The 20248-nt window shown below is 39.4% G+C and overlaps 1 protein-coding gene across 5 annotated transcripts in view; it reads left to right on the top strand.

Moving 5' to 3' along the window:
- tafa5a (TAFA chemokine like family member 5a) overlaps positions 1–20248 on the top strand; it is a 162809-nt gene that overhangs the window by 86273 nt on the left and 56288 nt on the right. For all 5 annotated transcript variants that reach the window (XR_013902906.1, XR_013902905.1, XR_013902907.1 and 2 more), the window contains exon 2: positions 4296–4445. Coding sequence is in view for 2 of the 5 variants with exons in the window: in XM_026148094.2 (XP_026003879.1) it covers positions 4296–4445 (150 nt within the window). In the remaining 3 variants the exon portion in view is untranslated. The remainder of the gene's footprint in view (positions 1–4295; positions 4446–20248) is intronic.

Genomic DNA, 20248 nt, shown 5'->3' with positions numbered 1-20248 from the left:
TTAGTGCTAACTGGTTAACATCTAATATGATGAATGAAGAAGGTGAATATAATACCTGGCCAACATCAAACTGCTTTCTAAGCATGTTAGCGTGTGTATAATGGCTTTTAACTCTTCTCATTAAAGTCTTGCGTCAGCTGGCATGGATGAATTATCTTAACATTGACCAAACTCCATGAAACACATTTGTTACACTTCAATTTAAAAGTGAAATTGTTTTTGAGTTTTACAGCCATAAAATGTGTTCAAACGTGCACAGAAATTCAACCCGTTGAATAATTTGACAATTTCAATTCAAGGCCTCAGTCACACAAGCCTAGATACTCATCAACTACCCCCTGGAAAAATGTGTATTTCCCGGTCAGTTGGTGAATGTTTGCTTGTCACATAAAAGGTACTGCGCACAAAAACATCCTTGTGATTGCTTTGGTCGCAAGCAGATTGCTGGGGTGCCTATTGTTGGATTGAAAATGGCAACTTGTCTACATAGATTTGCTAACTAACCAGTGAGCTGTAATGAAACTTGAACAAACTGCAACACAATTTGATAATGGAAACCATTAATCTTCAAAGTAAAGGTTGTGCCTTACGTTGAAACCAAAATGTTTTAGAAAGTGAGCAGTGTGTGTTTCTGATTTGTGCTGGACTGTTAGCGGTTCGTAGTTGGCAAGAGTTTGGAGACAAGCCTGCGTCTTCCATATAAACTAAGGCTGACCATGACAAACTGCTAGCAACCAAAACAATTGCAAGGTTTTCAGTACAACTAGCAACTTCAACTAGCTCGTTTTGGCCAATGTCACCTAGCAACAGCAAAGAATTTTAGATTTGGGGGATACACATTTTTTTCTTGGCAACCAGTGGTTACCGTGGAGTTACTGACCGGTCTTTACTCCATGTGTGATTGGGGCTTACATATGAATGTGTCAGATCTAAGTTGTAACTTACGCTTTAACCCCTTTAAATTTATGCTGCAAGCTTCTATGCAACCTGAAATGCACCTCCTGAGAAATGTAACTACACGTCTCGTCGACGCATACCACAACAAATTAAATGGTGTGGAAAGTTGCACTGTAGGAATAAAAAGAGCTTGCAGTTAGTATGTAAGTTGGTTTGCCACAGTCTAAGTGGGAAGTCTAAATCAAGCTTTAGTCATCAGTTTTAGCAACCTCCAGCAAACACTTGAAGTCCTTGAAGCTGCTCAAGGACTACTCATTTTATCCTAGCGACCAGTTGTTGCCAAGCAATTCCTGACCAGTTTAAAGGTCTGTTTCAAAGTTTTAAAGGTATATAATCCAACAGTTAAGATCAGTGTCAGCAGCTCAAAAATATACATTTAAATAAAACATGAAATATTTTTCTCTGTCCTATTTAGCTTCATAATGTGAGTAAGGAACTGTTTCGTTTTAACCTCAGTTTAAAATGTGAAGATTCATCGTCATACCAAGAAGTAGTATACTTTACACGGCAAGACAACAACATAAAACAGATATTAATTCAGTTTCCTGACAGCTACAGCTGTGGCGGCAAGAGCAAGACCCCTGTTTGATGAAACATAGTCAATTAATGAGCTCCATCGACTCAAAATAGACCAACAACAGAGGATCGCAGCGTCAAATCAGCCACAGTCTCTGAACTTGTTGACTTCGCACATGGTAACTCGGTGGCACAGTGATTCACAAGATTGCATAAGACAGATCTAAACAGTCTGTCCAGCGTCTTGCGATGGAAGAGTTCCAAAAGAGGAAGCAGGAAGAAGGCAGTGAGTAGCATTAAGATGCGCATAGATGTAAATACACATACAGCAGTTCAGACATCATTATCCGACATCAGGCATTAAAGATAGAATAGATGCAAGAGGTATGTTAAGTAAGAAGGCATGAAAGAGAAGAAGAGCAAGTGTGTGTGTGTGTGTGTGTGTGTGTGTGTGTGTGTGTGTGTGTGTGTGTGTGTGTGTGTGTGTGTGTATGTGTTTCGATGGGGAAGGGGCGCTTCATCTCACTGCAAAACATTTCAGACAGTGAATTTTGTTGGCATGCCTTTCTGAGCAAAGGCATCTTGTGTTAATTTATCTTTCTGCACATCTCTAATCACGTCTCCTGTCTTCTTTGTAGAGTTGTATTTATAGATATAATAAATTGTATACCAATAACGCCTGGTAACTGGCTGCATGCACACACAAGCAGACACACAGACAATATAGGTGGACATGGGTAATGATGGGTGCTGTTCTTAATTACATCGATAAAGTAGTTGAAATAATTGGCCACTTTGATCTGGTACTTAATTTGACATTTATTGGAGTACAGTACTTTTACTTTGACCCTATATTTGACAAGTGAACCATCAAATGCATCTGCCTGGGCAAATACCAAATTTGTGTTACTTTTCCAAGTGGGTTAGCTAATTCTGCATTCGTTTATCAGTGACCTGCCAGCTCCTTGGAAGCAGTCGCAGTAGTTTTGCAAAGCATTTTTCACACTGTGTTTCTGACATTTTGGACAGAAGTAGCACTTCTGCCAAAATAATTTGGCCTGTTTCAGCAGAAAATATGTCAGGAGATGTTTTAAGCTTGTTTTCACTCGTTTGGGATATAATTTTTTGGTGTCAGCAAAACACACAAAAATGTGAAACAAAAGAAGAATAATTAAATTATTAAAAGGTTAAACTATTAAACTGAAGAATGTCCGTGACTGGTAGGGGTGTGTTGTTTCAGGTATCACCAGTGAGAAGATTAATTCCAGGAATTTGCTTGAGTAACGGATCCATGTGTCTGAACCCTTACCCATTGCTAAAACACTACAGCTCTGTCTAATTCTCAGAGACAACGTTTTGTTACATCAATTAATTTTTGAATATCTGTCTTCTTATATAAATATATTAATTAAAGTGCAGCATAATGCTACTTAATCAACGTTTGAAGGTACTGAACACATGCAAACCTATATCCATAGACATATTATTCAAATAGCACATGTAAGAGTATAGCAAGCTAAATATTATATGCACACAGCCGTGTTCTCAGTGTGTGTGACCATGGCCACCGCAGGTACCTGCATGTGGATGAATCCTGATAGATCCCCATTACCCTGGGTGTGACCCCTCGCCGCTCAGTTCATTAAGCTAGCCACCCAAGTGTTCGCGACTCAAGTCCAGATTTAATCACAACTTCCATCCTCTTGCCAATCACAATTAGATCCCGATAAGCCTCTCCAAGATGGCATCCGAGGGCCTCCACACACAGACAAAGGTTAATTTGCGAGCAGCAAGGGCCCAGCTACAAGGCCAAAGGTCGCCTGATTGAATACATGGAAGGATATGTCTGTGTGTAAGACAGTGGGGCTTGGCAGCAATTACAAAGTTCATCAGTATTCATGCGTTTTATTCATGGGTAATGGGAACATTACCTTCAAAGAGGTGCACTGATTGGATGTGGCCCTTAATGGGAAATAGCTCATGGGTAGTCTTTAGGTGGCTGAAATTTAAAAGTAATTTCTCCACCATTGTCTTTTAAAGTCAGCCCCATTACAGTGTCCCTCTGCTGGCTTGTGAGCGGTTCCAGTGGAGATGTCGAGGGCTAAGGATCTCAGGCCTGTCAAACCTTAATGAACGCAAATCGCTTTCACGGTGAAAGAGGCAAAAATGGTATTCCTGCTGATGTGGTTAAAATCAGTTAAAGGAAAGTAGATTTTTCATCTAGCCCTTTCACATCTCCAATCTGTTTATTCAAGTTAGACACCGCAGCGTCTCTTAGAAAAAGAAAGTTGAATTCGTGAGCAATTAAAAGGACATCAAGAGGTGCACACTTTCACCAAGGCCGGTGCTCTGTCTTGTAAATGTAAATAGAAGAACCTGGATGTGCTCCATCATTGAACCTTGCTCTTACTCCTCTCTAGCTTTTATTAAACCCAGCACTGAAATCACACCTGCCTGTACTTCAGCAGGGGAATAAAGCATCTACTTTCCAGGATACAACCGGTACAGCACAATGAGTCTTACCTTTCTGAGGTTAAATGATCTTAGCATGCATATTAATGTGTCTAGAGTCTTTGCTAAAGATAAGGACATTTCAGAATGCACACATGCACTAGTTGTTCTCATAAGACCTGACACTACAAATTAGCTATTGTTAACCTGCTGCCCTGTCAGCTGAGCTACCAAGGATTTAAAAAAAAGTTCTACACTGCTGAACATACAACATAACACAAATTTAACAGAAGAGACAGAGTCATTTATTTTGCCCTGTTTATGATTTCATCTTTCTGACCTCGTGTCCTGTGGTGCAATGTCATTTCCAGGCCAGCTGGCAGCGGGGACATGTGAGATTGTGACGCTGGACAGGGACAGCAGCCAACCACGGCGGACCATCGCCAGGCAGACGGCCCGCTGTGCCTGTAAGAAGGGCCAGATCGCTGGAACTACAAGAGCTAGACCCGCCTGTGTGGACGGTAAGAGAGAGGGGCAGGGGTAGATTCTGACTTAGCTTTGCTGTCATTAAGAGTGAAAACTACTCAGACATGAACACGATTTTCCTCCGGGTTGTTTGGCTTTTACATTGAATTGTGTTTTCCTTGAAGCATGTAAAGAAAATTGAATGTAAAATTAAGCCATATCCAAGCGTAGAAAACTGCATCAACAGTCTCGGGGCAGCTAGATTTTCGCTGTTTTTTAGTTAGGGCTTAAGGTGGATAAACCTACAGTGTGGAGCAAAGTGGATCACAGGGCTTTCTTTATGTTAGTAAAACCTGCACTAAATCTTTTTTTCTGTTTCATCTTTAAAAAAAAAAAAAAGAAGAAGAAGCTCCAGGGGTGTTTCTAAATCCCTCACCAACAGATGGACTTATTTTTCATGGAAGAGTGGCACTTCCTGTGTAATAATGTCAGTTTTAGTCCAACCAGAGTTCTTATTGTTATTGATATTATTAATAGAGAAGAAAAGCAACATTTGTCATTTGGAAGCAAAAATGAAAGCTGCTTTAAGCTCTCTAAATGTGAGTGCTTGCTTAATTTCTCAGGCTGCTTTATCCTAATAATAAGATCCAAAATAATAAGACTGTCATCTTTAGATCAAGCAATTTGAAGTCGGCATCTGTGGTTATCTGCTGATATGAGCTGCAATTTCAAAAAAAGAGAACATTTTATACAGTTGCACAAGATAAAGCCAAACTCTGGAAAATGCCCCGAGTGGAGGCTATTTAGTGGTCATGTAAATTTCTGTCACTCTACGGTGATGCAAAAATCTAAATACACTGAAATGTTCTGGGAGAGTGTAATACGTGCAGACATCTTGCAGATGAAGGAATTCTTAATGTTGACTGTCAGAGACTTAGAGACAGTTATTCTAAACAAATACAAGTAGCTACATGATATAAGCAGAACCGATATTAGCTATTTGACAAGCAATTTGCAATAGCTGATTAATAAAAATATAAAAAGATGTTAGAAACATTGGTTAACAATGTTACAAGTGTTGATTTTGCATATTTTGTCTGCCAGAAGATCGTCTGCAACTTTCATGTTGACATCAAATATGAACTGCATTGTTAAATCATCTTAGTAAGGACCCATAAATAACTATGCATACAAATGTTGGAGAAATGTTTTAATATTTTGTGTTTCTGAAGAAAAGAAGTTTGGCTGATACATCAGATTTTTACATCACCAGATATTGGTCCTTACAATCCTATATAGTCGGGCAGTAGTTTCCTTATCCAGTTGAGTAAAAAGCCAACTGTGTTTCACTGAGCTCAGTAGCATAGAAATAGCAAAGTCAGCTGCAGCAATTACACGAAGAAAAATGCTAACATTCATATTTCAAGTGGGAAGTCATCACTGTAAGCGTTGTTATTACAAATCTTGACATAACTGAACTTTTTATTACTGAGATACAACACATAATCTCTGCATTTCCTGAATAAAAGATTAAGAATCCTCACCTTGCAAAAAGCTCTCCAAAATATCAGCATAACTAAACTAAAACATCCCCTAAATGCTAAGTGCTCACAATGTGTTTTCAGATGGTAAATGCATAGTTTTCAATGGACAGCCAAAAGGGAGAGAAATGATCATTACAAAGAAAAGAAACTTAATGGTTGTTTACAGTAGAAAAGGGCTCATTAGTTGTTGCCCAGACATCTTCGCATACATTTATTTAACGAGGGGAAGCTTGAGCTTGGTCATCTCGAAGCTTTTTCTCGTTATCACCATTCTGGCTCCATTACATCTCAAAGAATTTTAAGAAATGAGGTATCTTCACTGCAGCCCCATGGCCTTTTACTCTCTCTCATGATGTGGCCTCTACACATTGAGGGAGGGGAGGTTGTGTGCTCAGGTGAAGGCAGAACAAATGGCTCTATTATCAAGAAAGACCTGCAGTGAACTGTAACTGTGGATGTCTTGTTTTGCCTGTTTTTCAACTGTGCCTTCACAGTTGTATGCCTGGTTAGAGGAGCTACATATCCTCAGTGCTCTGTTTGACTGTTTTTTACCTGCTGATCTCATGAAGAGACGGCTTTGAACCGTGTTTAAATGAACTGAACGTTAATACCAATTTGTTCAGCAGACAGGAGTCAACATGACATTCGAAATCTGGTCTTTCTCCAAAATCATTTTCTTCCTGTGGCTAAACTGCTTCACACTGAGCTGCGCGTGTTTCGTTTCAAGGAAGTTCCGATCTTATTGACATAACCGCTCGCGCTGTGGAGGCACTTCACTTTTGCCATTAAATAAGCGGTATGCATGTTTCATAAATCCTCAGTATCTTGATAACATCAGGAAGTATTTGTCACAACGTGGACTCCATGGCGCATGGTGGCATTTTGTGTAGGCTAGATATGACTCTTATTGAAGAGAGCTTAAGCTTATCAGCTTGCCTCAAGAGACCCGTGGAGGTGGATGCCAGGTATAACCAACTACTGAAAAAAAAAAAAGAAGACCGATAGTGTGCATATGCGCTACATACATTAACAGGGAACACTGTGTCATGGAACTTTTTTTCTTTTCAAAGCACATTTCAATTCGAAGTGCTCAACACAAAGCATGAAGAAGCTGTTTTTACCATTGTTTTTAGGTGTGTAATTACTTATCCTATATGCATAATTTATTTAACCATTAAGCAATTAAGTACTCTGTTGAAAGCTCTAGGCTTTACTGCATTTTTGCTTTTGCAACTAAAATAAACTAGAATTCCTACCTATGTAAAGTGTGATGATTTTCCCCTCAGTCTTCCTGTTTCTTCTTCATACTGTAGCTATAGATGTAAAAATTCTGCAATCAGTGTTATGTACTGTAGACTCAGATCTATCCTCCTCCACAAATTAGAGAGGATAGGCCTGCAGTAAATGTAACAACTTATAGTAAATCCACAAAAGCAAGGTATGTATCTGCATGTAGGTTTAGTGGTTCATTTTGCAGGTAAACAGCATATACCCGCATCTGTGCAGGAGGATTTTACTATGATCTTAAAATAATTAAAATTAACACACAGCTGATGATTTTGCATGCAATATGTGGCAATTGCTGCACACAGGGGACTTTGCAGGCAGTGCCTCCTGCAAGCCATTATAAAGCTTTAAACAACATAATAAAACAGCCTACATAATAATCCCTAAATCCCCTAAATAACCTCAGATTTGAAATCTTCTGCTAACTAAAATAAAAGCATCAAGCATTTTAAACGCATGATGGTGCGTTTTTGTATTTGGTTAAAGGTGTGTGTACATGCACGTGTGACTGAATTGAATGTTTGGTTTCGAGCATGCCCGTACGCAGATGCACATCTGTGTACATATTTTTCTGTCAGATAGTGATTTATCAGTTTCCTTCCATAATGTCACGTTGTTTCCTGTCAAAAAACTGACACCCATACACAGACACACAAGCGCTCAAGCACACACAAACACACACTTCTTTATTGCTGTTCATATTACAAAATCTCACAGCTTGATATTATTGCCATGCAAATTTGAGGCGCTTGTCTCCACAAATGCAATCTTATTTGTTTTATATTCAGACTCACACTCGGCTCACTTTGGGAACATTGAAAAAGAGAGCGGGTGGAGGGTGACGGGCGGGGAGGGATGCTGACAGAACAGACCACAAATGCCACAAATGGGATTTCAATCAGTTTTAATCTACTTGAGTCCTTGAGGTCTGCGCTCTGTTGTAATATGCCTTTGCCTTGGCTGACACGATCGGTGTCCTTCATGCTTCAGACTCTGTTCACATCGGTCATTCCATGCATACAGGATAATCCATAGCTCCGTCAACAGCCTTAGACTGTTTCTGTTTCTCGGACGGGACCTGGAAGATTAAAAAAAAAAAAGACAGGGAAAGCTGTAGTGGCATTGATCCTGAAGAGCCATCCTCTGTTGTTGTGCATTTCCCATCTTCCACTTGCTCTGTGTGTGTTTATTGCTTTGAGGAGGTGAAAGTAGGAGATAAGCCGTCAACATGATAAGCTTTCTGTTGTCGCGCTGTTTGATGCACGAGTCAGTAAGGGAACGTGCTTTGAGAAAATAAAACAAAACCCTGCAGAATTACATATGTGGCATAAAATGCTGTCTTTCTCTGACCCTTTCCATTTCACATTTTGTTCTTTCCCTCTTCTTCTCCTCTTTGCTTTTTTTTTCAATTGTCTCTGTCACGCTCTGCAATAGTGTCTTTCTTCAATGGCTCTGGCTATTTGAGGCCTGAATCACACCCTAGTGTTGCATAAGTACACCCTTTAGTAGCTACAATTTCATGCTCTTGAGCCTTTTTACATCTGTGCTTGATGATTTTTAAGAGAGCTGATAATAATTCTTTTTATGAGGCTGAGAGACCAAGAGATACTATTAGAGAGAAACAATGTTACCTACCCAGACTTGCTGCAGGCGTGAGGGGGCTACAGAGTGAGCCAGAGACTTGGAGGAGCTTGTTACAGGTGGAGTGTGGTGGTGGTAACAGTGGTAGCTCAGCAGGGAGCCCCTGCCTCAGGTGAATGTGCTTGTGTTTGATTTTGTTTGGCTGAAATGATGACATTGATTCAATTCAAGCATATACTGTTATGTCCAACAATAAATGTGCAAACCTCTTTCGGAAACCTATTTAGCCTGGAATTGCAGAAACAGTGAGTGACATGATCGAGCCGTGTGCTAACATCATGGCTAGACCAAACGTCAGTCCTCTTTGATATAAGCTGACATTTTTTCCAATCTTTTCAGACTAGAATGAGCGTGTCCCACTAACCAGTACAAGAAAAACTTCAAAATTTCTGTCCTTATTTCTATATAACTACATCATCGTTGAGTTTCACAAGCCATTTTACATTCCACCCTGATTTTAAAAGTTGCTTGACATTAGTGTGAGTGAAGTCTTATGTTTCTTAGGAGTGAGTAGTTTCAATTTAATGGTCAAAAATGTATTAGAACACAACAAGAAACACTTTTTAAAATCTACTTTTTCAGGTTCCAGTGTATTGGCGACAGGGTTGTTCAACAACACAGCGCACAGCTAAAATATTTCATAAAAAGTGCACTTTTGATGAATGACCTGGAATAATAAATTTTTTTTTTGGTGGTTTTGTATTTCAGAATATTTTATTAATCCCAGAAGATTTTTTAAAATTACCTGTAACATTCACGTTTTTTTATGTCTACTTACTTACTGTAATTGTTAAATTCACATAATGGATTTAATGTAAACTGTGACTCGACTGTGGACACATTACCTTGCTATATATAGTTAAAGAGCAACATTACTTTGCACACTGGTCAGATGTCTCCACTGTTTTATAGAGATGCACTAATTTTCTTGACTCATTCCGATTTCCAGTTTTTTCAGTATTGCCTTGGAAATACTGGTTTTTGCAGATTCCAAGAACTGTAACTGGCAGCATTTACAAGTAAAAATAACCTTTTCTTTCATGAAAAATTTTATTTTCTTAATAAAAGAAATTATGAAACTCTGCAAAGACTGCAGGATTTTCTGTCAACTGAAAATAAAGCACTCTGCCGATTGAAAGAGGTACGGATAATAAAAAGATGCTATGTGCTTCACTGTTACCTAACATATTTTACCTCAAAAATCAAAAGCAGGTGGAAAAGATTTATATGACAAAATAAATGTCATTTACTCACATTTTTCCCAGTCTGTTTATTAATTCCAGTCACTGAATTTTAACTCATCTGAGCTTTTGCTAATACCGAGGCTGCTGGCTTCTGGCTGGCTTCGAATTCTGGATAGTGTTAATGGTAGTGTTAGGATAGAGTCCGTTTTTTTTCCAGATTGATTAAAGACACATTTTTTAAAAAAACATTATTGAATGTTCTAATTAACTTTATATATATGTTATATTAAGAAATGTAAATGTGTTAAGACAGATTAAACTACAATCATTTTTTAAAAATACTGTTCCTATTTTTTTGTACTACTGTTTTTAATCTAAATAAATACTTTTTCCACCACTTCTAAAATACAGGTTGCATTGTCATTTCACTAAGCTGCATTGCAAGCTTCAAAAATGACTCTTCCCACTAGACTCACTTCCCCGGGTAGCTTGCATATGAGGAATTGTTCCAGTGAATCAGTCAGTGATAGAGACAACAGTATGCGTCAGACTCAGTCTCTGGGCTATTAAATAGTACCACAGCTCCAATCATACTGCATCAGCACACTGGTTTGATTTGATCCAGAGAGGAAAGGAGGGAATCACAGTCTGTTGGGAAAACATGTCATGTCATCTCCTGTAGCCAGTTAGCAAGCTAGCCACTACCACAGTACTGTCTAGGGGCACAGAGACTGGAATGGCCCAGCAGTGCAATTGTAATATCACTCTTTCTATTTTTCCCTTTTTTTTAATTTTCTGTTTCTGATGTGCACAAGTATAGCAACGACTGAACACCATGGGCTGCAGTCTTGTCAAAGGGAGAGGAGTGAAAAAGGGCAGGCAGATGGGGACTGCAGCCTGGGGTGGGATGCTTCTCCTTGGGTGTGCTGGCTTAGAGGCTGTAGCCTACTAACTGCAGTGGGACACGAACTGCATGATTCTTTTTATGTACCAATAATACCCAGTACATGCAAACCCTCCAGTCTGCTTCCCGTTTGCTTCCTGGATTTTCTTATTGACAGTATTGGTGCTATTAACAAAATGTATTTTTCTTTTGCAGAAATCTCCCATTCATCATCCAATATGCACTAAAATATTAACTTCAAATAACAATACTATAGTAATGGATATACAGAATCCACAGTTTTCCTTGCTGACACTTTCATTTTTTATTAAAAAAGAAAGGAGAAAAACAGTACATCCACATTGTATATTTTCATTTTGACATCAGTCTTTTGTATACTGAGCCACTCTGTATCATGTATCATATGTGGTGTGAATCCATTGTCAGTGTTGGGGAGTAACGGAATACATGTACCGCCGTTACGTATTTAAAATACAAAATATGAGTAACTGCATTCCGTTACAGTTACCGTTTAAAAAGGTGGTATTCAGAATACAGTTACTTTGTTGAAATAAATGGATTACACTGCGGTACTTTCCTGTTTCATTTTGTCAGGACTGTTTGGGTTTTGTTTGACAGCTACGTTCTTTTGTTCCAGGCGGCAGCGTTACGGTTGCCATGGTTACAGGGCGACGCTCTCTCTCTCTCTCTCTGCGACTGTGTGTTTCCTGGGTGAGAGAGCGCCTTTTCGTTGTTGTTGTTGTTGTTGTTGTTGTGCTAAGCTAACAGGCAGAATGCTACAAGCATAGCTCTAAAGAATGTAGCATCATGGGCAGTGTAGTCCGTGTTGCACGTTATGGGTCTGTGAGCGCGAGGAGGGAGAGAGAAAAAGGGGAGTGAAAAGGTAGGAGTTGTCATCGAGGAAAAACGGGAGCTGGAAGCATGTAAATATAATAATAACCACTTCAGCCAAGCTATTAAGACTCGACTGTACACCGTGTTCGTGTTTTCCTCCGAAAACAATAAGTTCCGTTGGAGCAGCCTTTCAACGCCTCTCTCTGTCTCTCGCAAGAAAAGTTGACCCACACAACAAAGTAAAGCTATTTTTCGGCTACGAGCCGACAGGGACCCCGCTGTATTAGTCAGAGGTCCCTTTACTACAGTTCGGAGTCGCGGACCTTCAGTAATAGTAATAAATCACACAGCAATAGTACATTCACGTTGTTGTAAACAGCATGATAATATATTAAGTAATCCAAAGTATTCAGAATACGTTACTGTCATTGAGTAACGTAACGGAATACGTTACAGAATACATTTTGGGGCATGTATTCTGTATTCTGTAATGGAATACATTTTAAAAGTAACCTTCCCAACACTGTCCATTGTGAAGGACCCATTAGCATCTCGTGGCCTGTAATACTGGAAAATGCATTCACCAAACAACAACTACTGAAAAAGATACAACTGAATAATGAAAAACGGAGAAAATAAAAGGGAACGTGAGAAAAATGGCAAAGAAACACAAATGGCCACATCTGACTGATTTCTGAGTTTTATACTGAAGGTAAAACTGCAAGTGTTACTTACATCAGCTGCTACAGTTTTCTTTTCTGCAATAATGAGGCACTTTGACACTGACCATTGTTGTGAATTCTATATTCTCACTGCTTTTTTTGTTCATGGGACAGGAACTCTAAGAAACTCAGAATGAAAAGTATTGAGTGAGAGCTAAAAATAGCAGCATCTTTCTTCCCCAACACTCTTCAAACATTATCCAAGCAAGTTGCTCCAACTGTCAAGCCATCGGTTTTGCAGGCTATAAAAGAGAACGAGAACAAAAAAATTCCCAAATGAGCATTGTCCTTTTTTTTTGTTTTGTTTAATACTTTCCTCCTGTTTTTCCCGTTTCTTGGGCACTCTGAATTTTTGGAAAATATTACTGCGGAGCTCTCTTCCCCCAAGAGCGACTGCTATCAAAACAGCTTCTTTGTGAGTTTATGCACGCGCACACACACACACATCATGAACTGGTTTGTGTTTTGCAGTATGACAAGCAGAAATATAATACAAAGAAAGCTTGTGTTTTCCCCCGTGGGGTGAAAAAGCTGACGAGTGGCGAACATTAGCATAAAAATAATGCAAAGTGTTGAGCTCTGGCTTTCATTCTGTGGCATAGTTACAGTAAGTTTCCCATCTATTAACCTTGCATTATGTCGCTTTGTAGCCTCTTCCCTGTTGAATTGCCCAATAAGGCGCATTCATTTTTCACAGTTATTTAAAAAATGTCCTGGTTTTGTATTTCTTAATAAATGATGACACACTCACATATTATGAATGTGTGATATGATCGTGTACATTAGCAGTATTTTTAAAATAAAAACCTTTTAAGCAGACAGAATGTCTTTGTTAGCTTTTTATGGAATCATAAAAGGGTCACATGTTATTATAAAAGTCATTTTTACATGAATCAACATAAGCAGGTAAAATTCGTGTAATGTCATTTCAAAATTTTTGCCACATTTACAGCAAAGCCTTTAAACTTTTGCATAAACAGATGTGTAGTTTGTTTTTGTTATTGCAGATGATGGATATTAATGCAGCCAAACATAAAAAAGTAGTGCACTAGATGTGTGTGCGTGGGCATGTATAATTACATCGATTGCATATCTTCAATATCCCAGATGATATAGCTTATGCTGATGCCATAATGCATTCTTGCAAGCCATTACGGTCTCTCCTGATGAAGCTGCATTATCCATGTATCCCTTCTGCCCAGAACCCATTGCACTCTGCGTTCATAAATCTACGCCTTCAGTGTGATCAAGTGGACCCAGGTGTTCCAAGGTTCTGAGATGTTGATAACGTCAGGCATTATTGATGCCCTATTGTTGGACACCATGGGCTGCAGTCTCTGTGTTTTATTATAATTAATCCAGGTCAAAAGAAAGAAGACAGTGAAGATTGGTTTAAAATGCTTGATAAGCATGTACGTGTGAAATGAAAGGTAGCCACATTAAAAATGTAACTCGCAATCACCTAAAACCATCCATAATTTCAACTCTTTTTTTTTCCTCGTCTCGTGGCATTTTTGACGCAGAAATCTTATGTTACCCAAGCAACAGTGAGTCACCATTAATTTTGGTTCAGGATGAGGGGAGAAAAAAATAACTCTTGTTAAGGTCTATGCTGATTTGATGCCAAATCATTCAGCTGAAGATCAACTCTGCGCTAAGTGTTCATGAAGAGGGATGTTGGCTTGGTGGATTGCCTTCATGTGCTCTGTCTGGCTTTCAAATGAGCCATCAGGCTCTTGTGTTGAAGTATTACAGAGCTCTTCATAAAGCGAATTCTTAGCAAGGCCAGCACACCAATCACTTGGTGAGCCCATCAGAGTCATCCTAACATCTCAGCCTCATAAATCCTCAAGAGCTAATATGTCTCAGCCTCCGCTGTAACTCACTCCCACCTTGTCTTTTACATCCTCTGAGAACACACACATGGAACACAGACTAACACAGACCTCACATACAGTAACTTCACTTATATGTATAAAAGCACACAGATGCATGGATTAATACAGTCTGCTTCTGCTCTTTTGCCGCCATTTTCAGTCTATTTTTTCTTTACACCTTGAGCCCTGACGCTAGTCATAACACCAAAGGATGGCGAGGACACTGATGTATTCTTTTGGCTGCACACAACATGGTGTGCCTTCCTAAACGCTCGCCGCCTCTCCTTCACATCTCCCACAAGTCTGTGCACGGGCACCATCGTGGTTGATGGCCCGTGCTCTCACCATCTCCACCTCACTGGGCTAATTGGAAGAGAAAAGTTCCCCCCGCTGTGAACGCATGTCCAAGGGGCTATGCCTGCTCAGGCTATGAACAATTAATAAATAATTACTGCTTCTACAGACCCTCTTGGGGCACATGCCACATTTACAGGATGGTGAGGGTGTTAAAACGAGTCTGTAGACTTAACTACTGCTGAAACACTGTGAATAATGGTTAAGCACCTATGTTTGGGGGGTTTTCCCATGATTTTGCATGTGATGGGCCTCTCAGGAACACTGTTAAAAAACAGAGCATGAGACGGTCATCATTTGTTTTATATTTTTTATAATGCAACCTTGAACAAAGTATGAAATATGAGATATAATAATGTATTAGCTGTAAAAAGTGTCAAAAATATATAAATATGATGCAAAAATGCATCACAAATTTGAAAATGCTTTGACGTTTATATGACTATAGATCTTTATTAGCAACATCAAACTGTCAAAACATATACATATATTTTACTGCAATTAAAAAAAAAAAAAGTTTAGGCCATGAGACAAATTGAAAAAAACTCAGAGTTAACAACTCTAACTTTTTTTTACATTATACTTGGTTCTTATATTCTGCTGTATTCCTGCACAAGGTCTGAGTCTCAGTAACCAAAGATCTTTGGCTTCTGGATAGAATAAACAAGTATAGCATGTCTTTAAGTGATAAGATTTTTCTTGCTATATGCATACATAACATGTTTTCATGAGATATTTTGTATGGATATGGATTTTGTAAATATGAAATTTTGATCTATCCATTCTCTTTTATTTAGCCAATTCAGGGTCATGGGGGATGAGCTCTTGATAATGTATTATAAACCAGTGTTTCCCAATCTTTTGGAGCCACAGCACATATTTCACATTAGAAAAATCACATGGCACAGCACCAAACAAAAATGTCACAAAAAGCATATTGATAACTTTTCCCCGCGCATCAGGCAGAGCGGAATTAGCTCAGTTTGTCCACGGTATACCTTTTTTGCTTTCTTCATCTGGGTCGGAATTTTCTCCAGGACTCAGGTCAGATTGACTAATTTTCCTTGTCTCACTCACAGCATGACTATTATTTAATTTCTTCTTAGTCTTCTGTTTTACTGGCAATTGGCAACCCATTTAATTAGAGCAGATAGTTGTACTGCCCTCTAGTGGAAGAGAATGTAATTGGTCTGCCCGTTACTCACGTAGGTCGCTAGAGTACTAATCAGGTGGAACCAGATAATCTTCCACACCTGATCATTTCTCACGGCACACCTACGTGCTGCGGCACAGCGGTTGGGAAACAATCCTATAAACTAACAAGATAGGAACTGGAATTCTTTAGAAGTTGCCTCAAGAGAAAAATGTAATAAATTCAGTGTACTTAATTTTCCTAAATCTACATGGGTTAAAAAGGTGTTTAGTTATTTACCTGAAACCGTCTCAGGGAGAAAAACAAACCACTTTGTCATCTACGAGCATTTTAGACATCATCAAGAACTCCAGCAAATGCCACAATCTCTCATAAGCAGATGTTAATTTCCCCCCCGCTTTTTGGCAAACATTAAGATACACTATGTAAAAAGACAGCTTGTTCTTCAGTAATTCTCTTGCTGGATTGTAAAGCGTCTTTTCCTGCCAGTTCTCGACGGAAGCTCAGACGAGGTAGGGCCGGTCAGCCTTCGCGTCCCCCGTGCTATTTGATTTCTGCTGTTGACGGAGAAGGACTGCTAAGAAGGGATGCAACTGTTCACTCACTCATTCACTCCCTCAGTCACTCACAGCTCTCACTCAGCACACACGAGCCCATCTGGCACTGAGAGAGAAAGCGCTTTTCCCTTTTTAACCCCCATTACTCATGAGGTGCTGATTCCATATGACGGGTGTCAGAGCCCTGCAGTGTACATCTCCTCCTCCCTCCTGCAGCCACTTATCTTCCTTTCAGCTCTACCTTGTGATTACAGTTATTATTTTTTTATTCTTTTCTTTTTAAGAGCCAAAAGGAAAAGGGTGATTGTCTTCCTGGATGAATGGATGGTTGGGCAGATGGATGAGCGGATGGATGGACACAATCTGATAGACCGGCAACATGATATTACAGCTCCACCAGAGAGTCAAGGATCTGTGCTAGCTTTGACTGTCAGGGACGTGAAGGGAAAGCCAATGGAAGAAGAAAAACAGGAGGTCATGTGTAACAGCCTGTATTCCTACAGTGTCAAAACACAAACAACCACAGAGGGAAAGCAAATACCCTCTGCCTTATATAATATTATTAAACTCGTGTGGGTAATTTTTGTCTCTCACAGGCTTTACTGATGGACAAAAACAACATGAACCAAATTCGGTTTATGCTCAAATGAGGGGACTGTGACTATGCGGCCTGTACATGATTGGGAAGTGATGTGTTTGTGTGTATGAGATGCTGCAGCAGGAAGCAATTTGGTGGTCAGTGGATGTTAATATAACACGGTTGTGATTGTTCTTTATCTTCCTCATTAAAGCAGTGAAGGAACAGCTGCACGAGTACACTGGGCAACTAAAGAAAGGAGGCACTCTATTGTGACTGAAATGATAAAATGCATAATTAGGTAGTCAATGTTGTGTTCCATCTCACTCTCTCTTCCCCCTCTTTCCCTTGCTCTGTCTCATGCTGATAGGTGAAACTGTGTGTTTCCTCTCCATTTTCAGAAATGATGTTGTTCATTAATGCAATGCAATTTCGGGGAGGGCCCTCGCTCTTCCTCGCCGCCGCGTTTTGTCTTTGGTAATTTACCTTTATTGGCTGGCTTAGCAATTTCATCTGAACACGGGTTCATTTAATAATGTATGCGTCTCGTTGTGTACCGTTTCAAACCCACCTGTAATTGCTGTGCAGCTGGGTGCACTCTGCTGGATGGGCGCACAATCTGAATGCAAGGACTCGGTATGGAAGGCATGAAGACAATGACTTACTGTTACTAGAAAAGCAAACAGTTTCCACATGCATAGTTTTCTTCCCTTTTAAACCATGTTTGAAATTTCTGAGCATTTAATCTACTTCTTTACCAAGAGTCGGATAAGAAGACCATCTTATGCCGGCAAGGTTAATATGGTCTCAGCAGCCGGTTAGCTTAGCTTAAGACAAAGGGGATAAAAGCGACACAGCTAGTCTAGATCTGTGTAAAGCGAACAAAATCTGCCCATCAGCACTTCTTAAGCTCACTAATTAACATATGGTGTTTGTTTAATCTTAACACTCTGTTTTGCATTGGGGTTTTGTGCCCCGAATACTTTTTGGTGGGGACCATTAACTTGTTGGAGTCCCTGCTGGATACTTGGCTGGCCAAAACAGAAATATTAGCATATTAAGAACATTGCTTGTTTTTGTTACAATGGGAGTTAGGCCCTTTGGGGTAGCATTGTTTGTATAAAAACAGTTTAAGTCACACCCAAATCATCTTAATTATCTATGATAATATTTTCACAACATTTGTAATCATTTGTCTATATTCCATGTATCCAATTAAAGTTCAATACAAGTTAAAAGACCCCAAATTGTTAGACAACAGCACTATTTGATTCTTATTTTTTGGTTTGTTTAAATTAGATCAGGGGTGTCCATCTCCAGGCCTCACAGGCCGGTGTCCTGCAGGTTTTAGATGTGTCCTTGATCCAACACAGCTGATTTAAATGGCTAAATTACCTCCTAAACATGTGTTGAAGTTCTCTAATCATTTGATTCAGGTGTGTTGTCCCAGGGTGATATCTAAAGCCTGTAGGACACTGGCCCTTGAGGCCTGGAGCTCCCCACCCCTGGTCTAGGAAAAAGGTTTTTGGGGGCGATGGCAGTAGAAGCAAATCTACAGGAAGTCTGCTTCATGGTCTCAGCTCTAGGCAGTCACATTGGTTAATTTTCCAGAAACATGGCAGAATTTTTTTAAACCACATACATTGTCTTCTGGACATCACCTAGTGAGTTGCTATTTAATGGACATATATGTCATGTTGGGAGGGGACCAGAAAAAAACTAGTACAGTATTGTTTTAGAAAATGTATTCCCCCTTTCAGCGTTAAATATTAGATGATAGGATGATATTAGGATTTTTACAACATGGTAAATGGACTGGTTCTTATACAGCGCTTTTCTACTCTTCTGAGCACTCAAAGCGCTTTACACAACTTGTGCATTCACCCATTCGCACAAGCACATTGTTCTAAGTGCTTTCTAAGTAACATTCACACACATTCATACTCTGATGGATGCATCGGAGAGCAATTTGGGGTTAATATCTTGCCCAAGGATATTTGGCATGCAGACTAGGGGAAGCCAGGAATCAAACCACCAACCTTCCAATCAGTAGATGACCTGCCCTACTGCCTGAGCTACAGCCACCCCATGGGTAGAGATAATTGCTGATTTACACCTCAGATATTCTCATTCATTTCAGTGATATCGATATTGGAAAATAGCTAATATCAGCCCGCTGATAAAACAGCTGGGCTCTACCGTTAGAGCAACAACAGGATTTACTAATTGATGCAAGCTGGTGTTATTACTGCCATCATTAATCACAGTGTCACTACATCTACTTTTGTCTTTTGCCACCAGTTTTAGTTGGATTCAGCGTTGCCTGTTCTGACTGCTGGATATTCAATATTGAAACTTGAGATTCTCAAAGTTACCCAGCCAGCATGAAAAATGTTCCCCCCCCCCCAAAAAAAAAAGAACAGACTTATCATCTACAAATGTAATTAACATTTCAAAGATCAAACACAAAATGAATTCAATAATAGTATATTGCGCATAAATGTATACACAGAAAATACACCCACAGTAATATCTTTGTATTTATAAAGTTAATGTACAAACTGAAGCCAAATTTGTCTCTGATGATTTCAGTTGGAACAGCAAACTGGACACCAAAGTGTCCTGTAACAATCTGACATTTGAGAACAACGCACTGTTTATTAAGAGAATCTAACTATAGCACATCATGTATGGATAGGAATGATTTATCGTTGCTGAAAATAATATATTATTTGTATGTAGAATGTCTTGCTGTTGCATCACTCAGTCTTGCTTATTAATTCTTAAATTGTAGATTTCTCCCTTTTCCACTCGTTGGCAGCGGTACGAACACCTCGCTAGAGACCCTCCAGTGAAAAAGAGTCATTGTTACCATTGGATCCCTACAACTAGGCTGCTCTCGTACAAGTACTGGAGCTACATGAACCTTCCTTTCCCTAAATTGCTTCAGGTTAGGACATTCCACGTTCCTTGCTGTATCCCCTTATCTTTATAGCCTCACCACTTTTTGACACATTACAGAAATATGACAGACTTGGTTATCTGTGTGACAGAGGAGTACTATTTTAGTTTAGCATTGTGATGACCCGTGGAAGTTTTTTTCACTACGGCTCTTTGAATACATCCATGGTGTGTTGTTCTTTTAAAAATAAGGTTTGTTATTATTAAAATAAACATTCCTGTTAAAATGTTACCTGCCCCCATATTGATTAATAGAGATTAATT

The sequence above is a fragment of the Astatotilapia calliptera genome, chromosome 17 (assembly GCF_964374335.1).
Source record: "Astatotilapia calliptera chromosome 17, fAstCal68.1, whole genome shotgun sequence".
Classification (NCBI taxonomy): domain Eukaryota; kingdom Metazoa; phylum Chordata; class Actinopteri; order Cichliformes; family Cichlidae; genus Astatotilapia; species Astatotilapia calliptera.
Note: the sequence above shows the minus strand (reverse complement) of the source record. Positions and strands in the feature narration are given on the sequence as shown.